Source organism: Medicago sativa, chromosome 3 (assembly GCF_051527215.1).
Source record: "Medicago sativa cultivar Bolivia chromosome 3, Bolivia_mono, whole genome shotgun sequence".
Lineage (NCBI taxonomy): Eukaryota > Viridiplantae > Streptophyta > Magnoliopsida > Fabales > Fabaceae > Medicago > Medicago sativa.
The window spans coordinates 4,483,036-4,502,215 of NC_140751.1; the positions used below are offsets into that span (position 1 = coordinate 4,483,036).

The following is a 19,180-nucleotide window of genomic DNA, read 5'->3' on the forward strand; positions in this document are numbered from 1 at the left end:
GAAAAATTAAAAAAATGAAAACATTCTGGAAAAAATTAATAAATTTCGAAAAATTCATATTTCCAGATTTTTTTCAATACCGGAAAAATGAAAAAAATTCATTTTTTTTCAGAAAGTACTTTTCAAAAATGTCCTCGATTTTCAATACAAATAACTTCCAGATTGTTTTTATCCTCAATTTTTAAATATTAGAAAATATTCTCAAATTTGTAACACATCGTCAAAAAAATTAAAAAAAAATCTGAATTTTACTAAATTTTTAAATAAATTTGTACACAGATTTTTAAAAATAAAAATATTTTCAAGATTTTTTTTGTTGAGAAAATTTGAAAAACTTCTTTTTCGAAAAATAAAAACAATCTGGAATTTTTTCAATATTTACGATGTGTTACATGTTTTATTTGTATTGAAAATTGAGGAAATTTTTGAAAAGAAACAACCAGTCCCATAGAGCTGATTAATCTTTTTTCAAAAATTTCAAGATTGATCATTTTCAAAATTTTCAAGATTAATCTTTTTTCCCGAATGTTTTCATTTTTTTTAATTTTTCCAGATTTTATTTTTTATTTTTAAAATTTTCCAGATTTTTGTTTTCATTTTTATTAACTTTTTCGGTATTTTTTTATTTTTTTCAGAATTTTTTTCATTTTTTTTATTTGTTAAGAATTTTTTTCGTTTTTTAAAAAAAAAATTAATTTTTTTTTAAAATAATGTTTTTTTAATAAAAAATAAAATAATTATACAGTCAGCGTGCCACGTCATGATAAAAAAAGGTGACGTGGCGCGCCACATCAGCACCTGCCGTGTGCCAGATTCGACCAGGGGTGTTTTCGACGGAATCTTCAAATTACAGGGTCGGAATCTTAACAAAATTTATTACAGGGGGGAAAACCGGAACTCGCCCAAATTACAGGTGGGTAAACACATATTAACCCAGGCCAAAATATGCAAGGTTGGTGGGTGGTTGGCAGGAAATACAGTGTCGTGTCTGAGACGTGCATGTTAATTTAGAGTTCAAAATGGGAAGTGGAAAAAGCAATTGATAAAGATAGGTTGAGAGCAGCCTCAAAATGAAGGATCCATTAAATTTATTTTGTCACTGTTTTTCAAATTTGTTTTCTTTACTTTGTTGTGAGAGTGTTTTAGTTCAAACACTATAAAAATAAGACTGGTTTTCACCAAAATTATTGAACATCTTTTTTTTTAGCCATGTGCATCTTAATTTAGGAGTTTATCACCTTGCAGTCTTGCATCGGTAACCATTACATGTGTAATGCTTTTTTATTTTATTTTTTTAATTATTAAAAAATTAAAAATAAAATAAAATATTTTTTAATATTTTTTAAATTAAAATAAGGGTTAATATGTGTTTACCCCCTGTAATTTGGGCAAGTTCCGGTTTCCCCCCCTGTAATAAATTTTGTTAAGATTCCGACTCTGTAATTTGAAGATTCCGTCGAAAACACCCCTGGTCGAATCTGGCACACACCAGGTGCTGATGTGGCGCGCCACGTCACCTTTTTATGATGACGTGGCATGCTGACTGTATAATTATTTTATTTTTTTATATTGTACACGTGGCATTTTTATTTTTAATTAAAAAATATATTTTTTTTAAAAAAAAAATTTTAAAAAATTTTTTAAATTTTTTTTTTTAAAAAAAACGGAAAAAATTCTTAACAAATAAAAAAAAATGAAAAAAATACTGAAAAAATAAAAAACTACCGAAAAAATTAATAAAAATGAAAACCAAAATCTGAAAAATTTTAAAAATAAAAAATAAAATCTGGAAAAATTAAAAAAATGAAAACATTCTGGAAAAAATTAATAAATTTCGAAAAATTCATATTTCCAGATTTTTTTCAATACCGGAAAAATGAAAAAAATTCATTTTTTTTCAGAAAGTACTTTTCAAAAATGTCCTCGATTTTCAATACAAATAACTTCCAGATTGTTTTTATCCTCAATTTTTAAATATTAGAAAATATTCTCAAATTTGTAACACATCGTCAAAAAAATTAAAAAAAAATCTGAATTTTACTAAATTTTTAAATAAATTTGTACACAGATTTTTAAAAATAAAAATATTTTCAAGATTTTTTTTGTTGAGAAAATTTGAAAAACTTCTTTTTCGAAAAATAAAAACAATCTGGAATTTTTTCAATATTTACGATGTGTTACATGTTTTATTTGTATTGAAAATTGAGGAAATTTTTGAAAAGAAACAACCAGTCCCATAGAGCTGATTAATCTTTTTTCAAAAATTTCAAGATTGATCATTTTCAAAATTTTCAAGATTAATCTTTTTTCCCGAATGTTTTCATTTTTTTTAATTTTTCCAGATTTTATTTTTTATTTTTAAAATTTTCCAGATTTTTGTTTTCATTTTTATTAACTTTTTCGGTATTTTTTTATTTTTTTCAGAATTTTTTTCATTTTTTTTATTTGTTAAGAATTTTTTTCGTTTTTTAAAAAAAAAATTAATTTTTTTTTAAAATAATGTTTTTTTAATAAAAAATAAAATAATTATACAGTCAGCGTGCCACGTCATGATAAAAAAAGGTGACGTGGCGCGCCACATCAGCACCTGCCGTGTGCCAGATTCGACCAGGGGTGTTTTCGACGGAATCTTCAAATTACAGGGTCGGAATCTTAACAAAATTTATTACAGGGGGGAAAACCGGAACTCGCCCAAATTACAGGTGGGTAAACACATATTAACCCAGGCCAAAATATGCAAGGTTGGTGGGTGGTTGGCAGGAAATACAGTGTCGTGTCTGAGACGTGCATGTTAATTTAGAGTTCAAAATGGGAAGTGGAAAAAGCAATTGATAAAGATAGGTTGAGAGCAGCCTCAAAATGAAGGATCCATTAAATTTATTTTGTCACTGTTTTTCAAATTTGTTTTCTTTACTTTGTTGTGAGAGTGTTTTAGTTCAAACACTATAAAAATAAGACTGGTTTTCACCAAAATTATTGAACATCTTTTTTTTTATCCATGTGCATCTTAATTTAGGAGTTTATCACCTTGCAGTCTTGCATCGGTAACCATTACATGTGTAATGCTTTTTTATTTTATTTTTTTAATTATTAAAAAAATAAAATAAAATATTTTTTAATATTTTTTAAATTAAAATAAGGGTTAATATGTGTTTACCCCCTGTAATTTGGGCGAGTTCCGGTTTTCCCCCCTGTAATAAATTTTGTTAAGATTCCGACCCTGTAATTTGAAGATTCTGTCGAAAACACCCCTGGTCGAATCTGGCACACGCCAGGTGCTGATGTGGCGCGCCACGTCACGTGGCACGCTGACTGTATAATTATTTTATTTTTTTATATTGTACACGTGGCATTTTTATTTTTTTAATTAAAAAATATATATTTTTTAAAAAAAAATTTTAAAAAATTTTTTAAATTTTTTTTTTTAAAAAACGGAAAAAATTCTTAACAAATAAAAAAAAATGAAAAAAATACCGAAAAAATTAATAAAAATGAAAACAAAAATCTGGAAAATTTTAAAAATAAAAAATAAAATCTGGAAAAATTAAAAAAATGAAAACATTCTGGAAATAATAATCCAATTAAATTGTTTGTTGATGACATTTTTTGCAAGCTCTAATTTTTTTTCTATAAAATGTATATTTTATATTATTTAATTAGATGTATATGTAAATATTCACACTGTTAATTAATGCAAAGAACCTCTCAAAAAAAAAAATGCATAGATTAAAAAAAAAATCCCTATAGATTCATTCAACAAGAATAACCATTTTTTTTTTTTTACAAAACTAAGATAATCATATTTGATGTGTGTCAATTGATTAATAATGTGAGTGTAACTCTCACCTGAAATTTAATCATTGTTTCACTGCGTTGCAAATAGGGTATTTGCATTCAAACCAAATTGCATAAATAAATTTTAATACTTTTTATTAGTATAATTTACTATATTAATCTATTATTTGCTGGATTTTAATTTTTCAATAATATTTACTAGATAAATTTAATGTATATTTTTACAATTTCATACATTTCAATTATAATCGAGTAATTTCATTCCTAAAATTGTTAGTTTTTAGTATACTATTGATTATATTTTACAACAAACATATGATTTTAGTGTGTCTTCATGAAAAAATTTCAACTACATAAAATTGAATCATATATTTTTTTTAGAGGTCATTCAAACCATACCATAGGTATTTAAGTTTTTTCGATCCAAATTGTACAAAAAACAAATAGATTGTCATTTTGTGTTCTTAAGAAATACTAATTTTTATTTATTTAATCTTATTATAGTTAATATTATATACAATACTCTTAATAACTTATAATTTTTTTAAAATATATATCATTTTATAAAATTACTATATCATATAATAATTATTTTAGTATGTATCAAAAAACTTTCAATGGCCGTAGTTTAAAAACGGGACTGTGGGAGTAGTTGTTAAAAAGTTAACGCAAAAAAAATAATATGAATTAATTTCGTATGAACTATATGTCAGATAATACATCATCTAATTTATATAAAGTTTAAATTAACCGACGTGGTAAATTAAGTTAAATTTCCCTATATAAGCATAAGCCATCCTCATGTGTTTTCCACATTACACGATTTCATTTGATTTCTAAAAACATTGTGAAGATGGATATGAAGGGAATTGCACTAGCTACACTCCTCCTTCTGCTACTTATTTCTATAATTTCCCCATCACATTCCTTATCATCCTTGGATGCCAATTCCTCAGAATTATTATCATTTCATAACCTTGTTTCTTCTACTGTTCTTCCGATTAAAGAAAGGTTACCTGGGTAGGCCATCAATAATGCCACTTATATTTCTTCCTCAACATTTATTCCAAAACTTATATATATATATATCAACTTATTCTTATTAAGATGCATATATGCATTGCAGGGATTACACGGTGTCCTTCAAGATTGGCAACAATCCCGTACAGTCCTTTAACCTTGATATTGACACGGGTAGTGATCTCACTTGGGTTCAGTGTGATTATGATGAAAAATGTGAAGGTTGCACTCTGGTAATATATATTCTGCTAATTTTGACATAATTATTATATTCTAATAATTAATTAGTACTATATATATGCTGCTGATTTTTGTTAATTTTGCAGCCTAAGGATAAACTTTATAAACTTGACAAGAACAAATTTGTGAACTATGGGACGCCCATGTGTGATGCAGTCACGAAAAAACGAAAGAGTGACTCATTGCCATGTGAGTTTCAAAAAGAATATGCAGACTCTCTTGAAGCTGAGGGATACCTAGTAAAAGACAGTATACAGGGATCTGCACTGACATTCGGGTGAGTTACTCGCACGCACCAAAGATTATGTAGCTAGTTTTGATTTGATAATAATTTATGTTTATGTGTTCAAATTAATATGACAGGTGTACAAATAAATTGAAGGTTCCCTATAAAAACCAACATATTGAAGGGATCCTTGGGCTTGGGTATGGTAAGGCCAGCATATTGTCCCAGCTTAAATCTCAATACTTGATTCAAAATGTGGTAGGTCATTGCATAAAAAAAGGAGGAGGGTACATATTCTTTGGAGATAAATTCATTCCCAAATCGCCTACACAGATTAGTTGGACACCTAACATAAGTCCCTCAATGTTAGTAAATGATTTAATTAATTTAATTTGTTTGTTTATATATGCAGAAATAATAACAAGGCTGAGGAAGGACGCTATTTTGCAGGACTAATAGATCTGTTTTTCAATGGGAAACCTACTTCTATTAAGGGTCGTGACCTTATGTTTGATTGCGGAACTGCTCGTTCATACTTCAATTCTATAGATTATAAAGTTCTTTTGGATCTCGTGAGCAAAAATCATATAAATTATTATATATCAATTTCATCGACTTATTTATTTACTATAACGTTTTCAGTTCATATTGGTTATTGATCAAATATTAATTAATATTTCAGATAAATAAAGAATTGAATTCGAAAAAAAAGTTTAAACTTGCTAAGGAAGGCACTCTAATGTGTTGGGAGGGTGAGAAACGATTTACGTCTATAGACGATGTCAGCAAAGAGTATTTGAAGCCTATAACATTGAGCTTCCTAAACGATGTGCATTTTCAACTACTAGTTAAACATTATATAACCCTCTCGGTGAGCTACCTTTGATTTTATATATGATCCTCTAATTAAGTAATTATATACTAATGTGCTAGCTATATATCCTTAATTTTCAGAGAAAAGGAAATATATGCTTGCTAATCGAAGATAGCGCTGTAAATGGTTTTGGTGATGATAATGTGATAGGAGGTAGTAAAGAAATTTTTCTCTTTTATATTTGTACTGATTATTATTACTTTGATTTGTAATAACATTTTGTTTTGCTGTCAACAGCTTTATCTATGAACGATAAGATAATGATTTTTGACAACGAGAGAAAGCGGATTGGATGGGTCCCTAACAATTGTTCTAAAATTCCCCCACCTCGTTGATCGATTGAGGCTTAAGAGGGAGGAGGATATGGATGATGGCAAGATTCAATAAAATAAATACACATCTTGTATTGTACTAGCCTTAAATAATTTGCATTCTTCCCCAAAAGAATTAACATTAAACTATATGATAATAGAATTTCAATAAATATTTGATTGTTGAGTTATTTCTTCATTTTCTCCATTCTAATAATCAACTCGCCCCTTGTGTTGAGTGTATTTTTAATACGTTGTCCATAAAACTTATATTGTTGGCATTTGTAGTGATCGAACAACTCTTCTCATTTTTCTTTTGACACAAAGGTATTGGATGAACTGAACTGAACTGAATATGACTTGTCATTCTAAAACCGGCTTGTACGGTGAGGATGTGTTCACACTTTAGAAACTCATTTTTGACTTTATATATTTATTTTATGTTGAACTTGGATTTTTTCCAATAAAACCCCTCACACCCGAAACTATTGGGCTTGGTAATTGTACTTAAATGGTGGGTACCAATCGATAGAATCTAATACCATATTAGAAAACACAGTGAGTTTATATCGTTGTCATGGCTTTTGATTCCCTTAATTACAATTGAGTTGTACATATGTGCCTAAATTACTATTTTGAGGTCAAAGGAATAAGAGCTAGAACTACAATCGTTGAGTGCAAGAGAGAAAAATTTCTGTTTCGCTGCATAATTTTTTATTTTCAAATTTTTACAACTAAGTTGTGTCTTGGAACAATAGGTTTAGGCAAATTTGCAGTTGACGCTTGAGCCGAACTAGGAAATAATGTAGTGAACCAAGAGTGCAGTAGATGTCCATGTTATAGTTTTGACTCGTTATCGGCATACATTTGTTATCCTAACTGATATGATTATGCAGCTAGACTCCGTGATTATTTAATGAATCTACATACTTTCTTATAGTGGGTCTTCCAAGTCAATTTCTTAAGCCAGAGTACATGATTTAAATTTAGTTACTTTGCTCAACATGAGGATTCAAAATCAAGTATGGAAGTCATCATAAGTGTCAACGTTATGAACTAGTGTTTTTGCCATTGTGCTATTTGCAGTCTTCTAATGTTAGTTAGTTATTTATTTAGTGTGTCAAAATCACCTTAGTAGATGCCCTACCACATCAGTACACTTTTTGGTCCTAATACCAAATTTGAGAAGTAACTCCTAAGATTTACACAAGTTAGAATTATGCATTGCACAAAAATCTTAGATATCAAAAGGATTCTAACTGCACAATTTAAGCACAAATGAATCTAAGGAAATCAGTTATGCATGTTTTCTTAGTTCTCTTTACCTTGTATTCTCAACATTTAGTGCACTTGTGGCTGAATGGTTGCAAAGGGAAAATGGTAGCTAGTATATTGAATTTCAGTAGGAACTTTGGTGCTTGTATATTCAGTTTGACCCTCTTTGGAAATATCATGTGCTTTAAACCTTGTGTCTAGATATTTTACAAGATCTATTCTCGATGAGTTTGATGAATGTAAATTTTCTATATTTCAATTCTATTAATATTTATTATGTTGATCTGGTTATAGTTTGATTTGTGTCATGTATAGTTTTTGAATTTTATGCTACTTAAATAATTGTTATAAATGAGAAATTGGAGGGGAACATGGCAAGGTGACGGACTTTTCCTTTCACACCCTTGGACCAATACTTTTTTCGTCTTATTGCATATTGTTGGAACAGTTAGATCTTCGAAATTGATTTGAGCAAGCCAGAAAGTTTCAATTGATTTGAATAGTACATAGCATGCCTGACTAGATCTTACACCTATGGGTATTTTCCAATTTACATGATTTGATTTGTTTGTTGTATTATTAACCAGTGTTGTGAAATTGTGGATATAATGACGCTGTAGCTTAGAACAATTTGAACAAATTACTATTCTTTGGCGATATGCTATTTAGTGCAAAGTGTTGTTAGGTAGCAGCGCTATAGCATGTAGGTGTAAATATTTTGAACAAGGTGCTATTTTCCGCAATATGCAGTTGAGGTTGAAGACTCTGTTATTAACATATATAGAAGGTCCGCAATTCAGTTTGCATTCACATTTCCAGTAGCAAGCACGTCCATTTCTCTTCGCAAATCGTGTCAGTTTGTGATTTCTGAATAACTATAAGGTTGTGTCATGTTTCTGAATAACTTCTACATGGTCATTGTTAGTAGAATTACGAGTTTTATTCTGTTTTAGTTACAAATGAGTCAACGTCGTGACTTATATAGTACTAAACTAGTGCTCTAACTAACAAAGTAATTTTAACTAACTACTAACTATCAATATTCTTAACATGTTATGTGGTCTGCAGATTTCCTGAAGATGATTGTGAACAAGAGTTGTGGAACTTCCTGAGAGATTTGTGCTAGTCTAGAGTTGTTATTTCTTTTTATGTAATAAACGAATCACATAAAGTTGTCTTTATGGAACATTGATAGGTTGTGTGATTGTGTAAGTATAATGAAATGCATAATACATTTGGATGTTGTATTTTCCTTACAAAATCCTGGACTTTAATATCTGTTCTACCTGTCACAAATTGTCAAATATGATCATTTCTTAATCCATATCCTAGGAGTGCAGCGACAATAATAAATTAGGTAGGAGATCATTTCTTAATTTATATTTCAAATCAGTGTATTAAATCATTGATTGCATGTTTATTCCGTTGGTTTATGAACTTGATCTTGTTGTCGAGTTATAGAGTATGAAAACAAAGAAATATTTCAGGAGAAGGAAAATCAACCTTTGAGGTTCGAGATCTTGTTGGATGACACAATTACATGATTGTCAATTTCTTAACACCAAAGACTTAGGAACGTGGTGACAATAAGAAATTAGGTATGAGGTCTTTTCTTCATCTATATTTCAAGTTCATTTTTTAAATATCTGATTTCGTGTTTTTCTATTGGTTTTTGAAATTAACTATTTTGTAGAGTTCTAGAATGTGAGAGTAAAGAAATATTCCAAGAGGAGGAAAATCAACCTTTTGGGTCGAAGAACTCGGTGAATCACACAATTATATCGTTTGCAATTTCTTAACACCAAAACTCTATGAGTTCGGTGAAGGTAATAAATTAGGTATGCGATTATTTCTTCATCAATATTTCAAGTTAGCGTTTCAAATGGTTGAGTACATGTTCTTTTTCAATTGGTTTATGAACTCGAGCAATTTGTTGAGTGCTAGAATGTGAAAGTAAATAAATATTCCACGAGGATTACTCAAAAAAAAAAATAAAAAATATTTCACGAGGAGAACAAATCAACCTTTGGGGTCCGAGATTTGGCTGCATTACAAATTAATCTTGAAGATGTAAGTGGATTTTTCTTCTTGAAAATTGTAGTGAAAAAGAGAATTTTCTTGCAAATTACATTATGATGATAAGTTTTAAAGAGTTTGAGGTATGGGCTCAAACTTAAACAAAAGAGAAAAACTAATCTAACAAATTATTACTAACATTAGCCATTTCAAAAGATAATATCGTATATACATTAATTAGCCAAACCTTTATATATGTAACTCTCAAATATGTTTACATGTTCTTATATCAACAAAAACTTATTAATAATAAGATATAGTATGTAAGCATGTAAGCAATGAAGTAGTGAAATATCAATACTTATAGAAATTCCATATGTGTGTAATATGACAAGCGTTTCATTAATATATATTTTTGAGTACTCTTGATTTTGATATTTTTCAAAAAAAAAACAGCAATTGAGAAGATTTCAAAAAGTTTGAAATGGTGAAGTACTTGAATTGATTAATATATAGAATGCTACTAAGTAGATGTGCAACAAAAGATGAAGATAGGATACCATAAACTTACGTTGATTCATCCAAACAGACATTGGGCTATATTCAGTCGTCACATACAACATGTCTTTCCACTACGAGGCAGCAAATATATAATGTTGGGTAAAGTACTAAGTATCATTGATGGGATTGGGAGGTGCACCAGCAATTTTGATAACGATGGAAATGATGTGAATTTTATCTAACTAATGTTAAACTATTTAATAATACTGTTATTTACTTGATAATACTAATCATATTTTTTTCTAGCTAATGTTCAAACATTTATAACGATATGATAATTATCTGACTTTATAAATAATTATAATTAAAGTCAAGCATTTATAATGATCTGATGATTATCGTTGTTTATAATAGTTTTCTTCTTCCCCAATAATCATATCTCTTTTATTCTTCTAAAATACACTTTTTTCTATTTTTAATTTGATATTTAAATGGTTTGTCAATTTATAAATTTTTTATTTTAATGATAAATTCATGTATGGTTATTTGTTAGAATTTTCAAATTCTTCTTTTTTTTTTAAAGGAAGAATTTTCAAATTCTTGTTACTTTAAAATAATGATAAATTGTTATGATAGTAAATTTTAATGAATTTGAGAATTGCTTTTTTTTTTAAACAATATTGAAGGTGACATTATATTTTAATGGATGTTAGTAAAAAGCTAATTTACCCTATTATGCGGAAAAAAATGCATGACGTATACACATAACAACTAGTATAATAAAATTGTCCAAACAATGATTGTCAATGTCACTTTTATATTTCAATAATATTTAAAAATTTATTACCATAATAGATATTGTATTAAATTTAAGTAACAAATTTGAAAATTTTAATAAACATCCATACTTGGATTTCACATTAGCAGAATTTTTTTTACGAGTTAACAAACATTGTAAAATCAAATTAAATTTTGAATTTAAGTGCATTCCATAAAGATGAAGTACATTTTTGAGTTTAGTGCTAACAACCTGATGATTCGATGAAGAATCATCTCAAACCTTTGTTCATCCAATCCAAAGTGGATGAGGTTAGTGTTAACAAAGTGTTTGTCGAAGGTGGCACTACTGTCAATCTAATGCCTCAATCCTTACTCAAAAGGATTGGTAAGACCAACAATTATTTGAAGCTTCATAATGTGATTTTGTCGAATTACAAAGGAAAGGCTGGACATTCCCTTGGTTCTCTCCAAGTAAGTCTAACGGTGGGAACTGTGGTTAGACCAACTTTATTCATGGTGTTCCCATCAAAAGCTAATTTCGACTTGTTGTTGGGGAGAGAATGGATTGATGGGATAGGTGTTGTTCCATCAACCATGCACCAAAGTAACTCGATCTAGAGAGTTGATGGTATAGTCGAGAACATTGAGGATGACCAAAGCTATTTTCTTGCTGAAGTAAATCAAATCACAAGGAAGACCTTTGACAAGAACTTAGCGAATATCGCTCCATGTTCATCTGCAAAAATTGATGATGCTAATCAAGCAGATGCAAGTTCTTGGAAACTCCATCCAACTCATGGCTTCATGTGGGAAAGGGAGACATTCGACACAGAATCTGACATGGAGGATATGAATTCCCTAACCTTAGGGAATGATGAAGATGATCATCACATCTAAGCAAGATGCTTAGAATCAAATCACGGTTGTGTAGCCGGAGTCTGAAATCAAACAGGCCTTAATGGCTAGTACTTATCAAAAGATGGTTAGGAAACCATTGATGAAGATACTATCGAAACACTCAAGTTTAAACTTACGGAAACTTTGGGCAGTTGACCATAAATTTGATTGTATCTTTGTTAAGGAATGGATGTAATTCCTTAGTTAAAAATTAAATGGTGAAATTTGGCATTACTTGCCTTAAAGATTGAAAATTTTAAGTAAGAAAACCATAAGCAGTGGGCGAAACCGAGATAGATGTAATTCATATTTAAAACCTTTGTGGCAAATTTGTCAATATCAAAGTTTGGAGGCAAGCAATTATATTTATTAAGTTTTACTTACAACTTTGGTTTGTTTGCGAACGCTTACTCGGGTTGCAAATAATTCTTATCTTAAATAATTGAGGTTCTTTACCATTTTACAGATCGTCAAAGGAATCAGTTTCTTTGATAAATATGTCGAAATTAGTTCCTAACCTATTTTAGTTCGACACATCAAAAAAGGCTTTGTGTCCTTGAACAAATTAGAATGCCCCAGAGAAACGAAAATGGGTTAAAAACCACAAAAGCTCGGCATTAAGATGACAGGAGAAACAGATGTTGGTCATGAAATAATCGTCGTCAAAACCCGGAGATGGTGAAAATACATTCAGTTTCCACCCAGAACCTTTGCAAGTTTTATAAGATCGAGACGTAAGCTGATAGTCCAATTCACGATGAAGAGGTCTTGACGAGTAGCAACCTGGAGCCCACACAAGGGCCCTTTTTCAATTAGAATGTTGCTTGCACTCAAAAATGTCTTCAAAGACCGAGAAGACATCTGCTAGAGAAAATCCATCGCTGGCTAGAGCGTCGAGAATCATTAAAAAGTACTTTGCTTCAATGGAGCAGTTTGCTTTTGCATTCAGGAGAATTTGTCGAATTTCTCCAAGGTCGAAATATGTCGCATGAAGAAGATAATCCACTCGAGCTACACAAAAAGCTGGATGTCCGCTATCAGTGATACGTCGGATAAGAATTTGCTTCCTGACATAGGGCTTAGGGTATGTAAGGAATGATAGACAATTCCTTGGCAAAGCTCGAAGAACTTCAGAAGTTTTGGCAAGTCTCTAGTGAAGAGAAGGCGTTGCCCTGAAACGAAGAAAGCGCCCAACATGAGAAGCTACTACTCTCTTGAGAATGTTGAGCAGATCATCATCTGAAATGCGTTCCATTCTTTGTACTCCGATTCTTTCTTTTTTAAGGGAAGATCACGCAAAGGAATGAGAGAGAAGGGATGAAGAAAGTGAACGATGGATGGTAAAAAGATTTATTGACATCATATGAAGACTCTTCATGTCACGGTTTAAAATCACCATGTGTCTCAGAAAAAGGCGAATGCTTATGAGCACTAAAAATTGAAAGGGCTAGAGGCAGAAGGTAGCGCATTGATGGAAGACCTAAAGTTACGAGACATGAAAATACTATGTCTAAATGCAATGATAGCTATGGCATCATGCTTCATGATGACTCAAGAATAAGTCTAAAAAAATGCCAATGTTCTCCTCTGTGGAGTTTATGTCTTCGAAAAAGGTATTTTTTTGGGGGCATTTGTTAGCCTGTAAATTTGACAGGCTTGTTTCATATGGTCGACATTTGTTTGACCTTTAACTTTGACGGAATCGAAGAAGCTTCCTTATTTTAATTGAAGAATCTCGACGAAGCATTAAGCCTAAGGCGTATAACCTGAATCTCGACAAAGCAAGGCTGAAAGGACAGTTTCACGTCGAAGACAGGCAAAAGGGCAGGAAGCACAATTTCAAGCAAGGAAGCGGTTTCCTTTTAGTGGAAAACGTGGGACAAGTGTTTGTCCAAGACGGAAGAAATGTTGATCATGGAGTTAGTGGTTTGACATCTAGTTTTTTTTAGTATAAATAGTAGTTTCCAAGCCAAAAAGTGGGTCGTAAATCATATACAGAATTCTACAACACTCAAACTACCGGCGTATAGGGAAACGAGTTATACAGAATGTATGTAAACTGATTTGTAGACCACCCCTTTTATTTTAATCCATTGCATTTTACCTTTTCCTTGAGTTTACGTGCGTAAACTTACTTTTAACTTGCTTTATTTTATGCTCTTAATCGCATTCTCAAACCTGTCGAGAGACAGTGCCTTTTTATATCAAACCCGTCTTGCTCTCTAAGCAACCTGAGTGCATTTCATGGCCTTTTTTCAAACTCTTTTCCGATAAAAACCTTTGCACAACGGTATTGAGATTTCTAGTTCGATCTCACTTGTAATAATCAGAACTAGCCCCCGTTTTCCAAAATCACAGGCAAATAGGAAGTGCTTGAATTGATTAATCTATGGAATGATACGCATACCACCAAAAGATGGAGATAACATACCACAAACTTATCAAGATGGGCTTGGGAAGTGCACCAACAATTTTGATAATGATGGAAAATAAATGAATTTTATCTAACTAAACTTAAACTATTTTATAATAATAGTACTTACTTGATAATACTAATCATATTTTTTCTAACATATGTTCAAACATAATATATAAATAGTTAATATCACAGCAAGTATCATAAGCTTATCTTTTGAACAAAAGTTTGTTCTCATGAAAATATAATGTATTAGGTTTATTTTCTTCCTATTGTTCTCCCATTTTTATTATTGAAAATTTTAATGGATAAAATTAAGCTTAGAAAAGAAAGAGTAATAATAATAATACTAATACATCATTAATACACCGGGAATATGAGTCATCTCTTTAATGTATCAAACATTTTATTCCTACATATATCATGTGCCAACGTTTCCGTTACATTTTTTTAGTTTGAGAAATATATTCCATTTTGTATGTGTTGACTTTCCATTTATAAATTTATAAAATAGATTCAAGCAAGAGATCGGTGGAATCCAATGATTAAAATATTTTTGAATTTTAGTTCCACCAACTTCTTATTTGTATTTATCTTTTTATTTTATTTTTTTGAGAAATGTAGAGGATTTGGACCGATTTTTTATTTTTTTATAAATATATATATATATATATATATATATAACAGAATCAAAATTTTATGCATATTCATTAATGATCTTCTTGATTTAATAACTTAAGTCACTTAATCTTAGGGTTAGAAAATATCTATTACTAGCAATCTTATTTATAGACGTTTGAAAAACTTATGCATCCCTATGTCAAGTGTCAACATGAGGATTCTTTTTCTTGATTTAAATCATAATCAAATTCCAAATAATTGTTGACATACATAGTTGAAACCAATCCAAACAAATTCCAAAATGAACACAATCAAAATCATATAATAAATAGACAAAATTAGTTTCATTCAACTGATGAAAGAAAAATAATCTATACACAGTAAGAATTAAATTTTTTTTTTTGAACAAGCCAGTAAGAATTATTTTTGATATACAAATGATATTAAAGTTTAAGGGCTTCATAAAAATAAAATAAAATTCCAATTGTCTAAATTGTTTTATCGTAAAAATAATAATTTCAATTGTCTTTATAATACTCATGCATGTTTGGTATAATACAAACGTGAAACCATACACCAAAAAATGTAACACTTTAAGCAAATCACAATTAACTATATGTGTGACTTTATAAAGAATTATAATTAAAGTCAAACATTTATAATGATCTGACAATTGTCGTTCTTTGTATTAGTTTTCTTCTTCCCCAATATTCATATCTCTTTTATCCGTCTAGAATACACATTTTTCTATTTTTAATTTGATATTTAAATGGTTTATCAATTCATAAATTAATTTTATTTTAATGATAAATTCATGTATGGTTATTTGTTAGAATTTTCAAATTCTTTTTACTTTTTGTCCAAAAAAATCTTGTTACTTTGAAATATTGATAAATTGTTATAATAGAAAATTTTAAAGAATTTGAGAATAGATAATTTCTAAACAATATTGAAGGTGTCATTATAATTTAATGGATGTTCCAAATAATGATTATCAATGTCACCTTTATATTTTAATATTATTTAAAAAAATATTACCTTAACTGATAATATATTATATTTAAGTAAAAAATCCGGAACTTTTAACAAACATCCATACTTGGATTCCACATTAGTAGAAAATAATTTATACTTTAACAAACATCCATACTTGGTTTCCACATTGGTAGAGAAAATTTATGCTTTAACAAACATTTGAAAATCAAGTTAGAAAATGATCAATGAGCATTCTAGAAGGATCATGCAGATTTGTAAATTGTTGAAAAAGAAAACAAATACAATGAATACTTAGCTAATGCTCACTAAGCAAAAATCCGTTGTTAATGTTTATCTTTTTAGGTGTGCCAGCAAGATACTCAATTCACTTAACCGGTTAGTTTATTGTTTTTGTGTTTGGGTTAGAATTTAGTATAAATAGGATCCCTTACTCCTCCAATTAGATACACAATTTCAAAGTGAAAACATATTACTTAACTGTTTGGTCTTTCTTTTGTTGTGTGTTACTTCACTCAGGTATAAATTCATAGTCCTTTCTTTGTTTCTTACTCTTTTTATTTTTTACTTTAAGTTTGAATATTGTAATTTAGTTTGTTTTTGCTTGTTTGTGTTTTATTGAGTTTGTAATTGATGGGTTGACTAAGTTAGTATTTTTCTTGGTATTGGAATTTTATTTTTGTTTTTCATCAATTTTATACTCTGATTTTACCTTTGGAAGTCAATTTATTTTAAAAATAATTTTGGGAAAAATATTGTGGTTTGGTGATACAATTTTTCTAGTTGAGGATGGTGAATTCCAGGCCTTGTTGTCCAAGAGGTATCAACTCACTTATAACAGTTTTACGTTATAACCTCAAATGACATGGTTCAAAACATCTCACCTGAGATAGTTGTTAAATCACCATTAATACAACCATTATTCCCTTCCCCATTTTTTCAAATGCCAATCCTTCTTGGTTTTGATTAAGCCAATTGTTTTTTCCTTTTTGAAAAAAGTTATAATCTTTTTATATTGTCGAATTTCTTTACCATGAGAAAAGTTGTCTCTGGGAAGAACATGTACAATGTATGAAACATTGAGAAGGCATACATTTTTTTTGTTACTATTGTCAATTTAGGGTCATTTTTTAATTGTATTTAATTTTTTCTAATTTCTTCATGTTTAGGAATGATGTTTCTGCTTTTATTCTTTAGTTTTGACCTTTAGTAAGTGTAAGATTGGTTTCTAAGCTATTTCTAATCCTCTCTTGAAACTTTTTCTACACAATACTTATATATTTTTTTTCTTTTATAAATAATGGGTTAAGCTTTGACAGTTTTATGAAAATTAGATTAGTCATTTGATGTTTATTTTTGAAGCAATTTTTGGGAGCATATGAAGAGTTGTAGAGATATCTTTGTTTTGTTGGAAAGTTGGTGCCATCAAAGAACGCTACAATATACATTATGATTATTATGAGTTTAGTTGGAGATTTTATGTAGAATTGAAGAGCATAAATGTCCACATTCGGCATATTGATAAATTTATAGTACATGCAACAATATAATGCAGAAGTAACCATTAAATTATATTTTAATGTTATACTCCCTCCGTCCCAAATTATATGTCATTCTAGCAAAATATTTTTATCCCAAATTATGTCATTTTACAATATCAAATTAATCATTAATACTTATTTTCCTATTATGCATTTATTATTTATTTCTCTATCTTTTTCCAACTCTTTAATTTATCTTTCTCACACCATTAATAAAGAATTTTTTTGTAAAGTGACTCATTTTTTTTCCTCCATACAACATTAAATACATTAGTTAATTTATGTGAAATTTCCAAGGTGACTTATAATTAGGGAAGGAGGGAGTATTCATTTATGTTTCGGTTGTACTATTGCAATGTTTTACTTGTGCAAATGTTTCTAATTATTTGTTTTGCTCTACAAGGAATGCTCTTATTGATTTAATATTTAACTTTATTATTATGTCAACATTTTATTATTATGATGAGCACATGATCCTTTATACCAGTTCAATAGTCTCAAATGTTTTAAACATATCAGGATTGCCAAACATTGTTGTTGCTTAAGATCTATAGTTATATTTAACTGGTACAGCTAAGCTTTTATATTTGCGCGTGTGTATATTTATAGTCATCTAGTAGATAAAAATGGACGCAAAACCCACAAAGGTATTGGATGGAGTTGTAGACAATCTGAAGCAAAAGCAGGCTACCCGATGTGTTGCACATCTGAATGGAGTTTTGGCATCGACTAGTGTTCCTGCTAATACACGAAGAACACCGAGATCCCCTTGGATACCTTTCGCATGCTTTTAGCTTCCATCAAAGATATGGTTCCTCGAAATATTATGTTTCAAACCATTCGCCATTATCAAAAATATGTGGTATGTAAAGCAGGTCGATGTAATGCATATGTTTTAAATGATAAAATATCTCTAATGTATCATATCGTACTTGTGTAGTCAAAGAAGATTTCCCGTGAGGATTTCGTTCGGCAGCTGAGGTTGAATGTTGGAGACAACATATTGACAGCTGCAATAAATAATACTAAATTCAAGGTACCAAATTTATTTATCCTAAAATTTTTATTTGGTTATGAAGTATGATACGTTTTCTTGTGTTGTGTTTATACCTCCCATCAAAATCACTCTAAGTTGTAGTTACATAGCATATGCTTATCTTTTGCTTTCTGGAGTCATATGAACTATCTCTTACAATTTGATTATGCCTCCTAATCTATATCTGGCTTGTTCTAGGGAGCATCCTGGCCGATCAAACAGCTCAAACATCAAGCGGAAGATAAGCTTTTGAATGAGGAGACAGATATTTTTCACTTGGAGTCAGCTATTGTCAACATGAAGTTGTGATATGGTTTTCTCCATGGAGAATTAATATTTTTTTTAATTTGATTTTATCGTTCTAATTTACAGTTTCGATATGGAACTGTAATGCATGTTTGGTATTGTAACTTCATAACAATTTATTTTGAAATGTTTGGTGATTAGATGTAGTGTGAACTTTCATATTTTTGGTTTTGTAATAATTACCGTTAGTTGGATATTTCTTCTATTATTTTCACTTCAAAGTGATTTGCACAATTTGCACTGCATAATGATGGATTGAACTTGCAAATGGTTTGGTAGTTCCAATGATAAACATTGTTAATTTTTTTGATGTCTTGATGAAACATTCACAA

At 29.6% G+C, this 19,180-nt stretch overlaps 1 protein-coding gene across 1 annotated transcript; it reads left to right on the top strand.

The window, feature by feature from the left end:
* The first annotated feature begins 4,608 nt into the window (after nt 1-4,608).
* On the top strand, nt 4,609-6,490 carry LOC146935066 (aspartic proteinase Asp1-like). Its single transcript, XM_085757777.1, has 8 exons — nt 4,609-4,815; nt 4,922-5,048; nt 5,142-5,332; nt 5,419-5,646; nt 5,694-5,853; nt 5,964-6,152; nt 6,236-6,308; nt 6,393-6,490. Exons 1-8 carry the CDS (start codon nt 4,649-4,651, stop codon nt 6,488-6,490), a joined length of 1,233 nt encoding a protein of 410 aa, XP_085613903.1. The 5' UTR covers nt 4,609-4,648.
* Nucleotides 6,491-19,180: the final 12,690 nt, after the last annotated feature.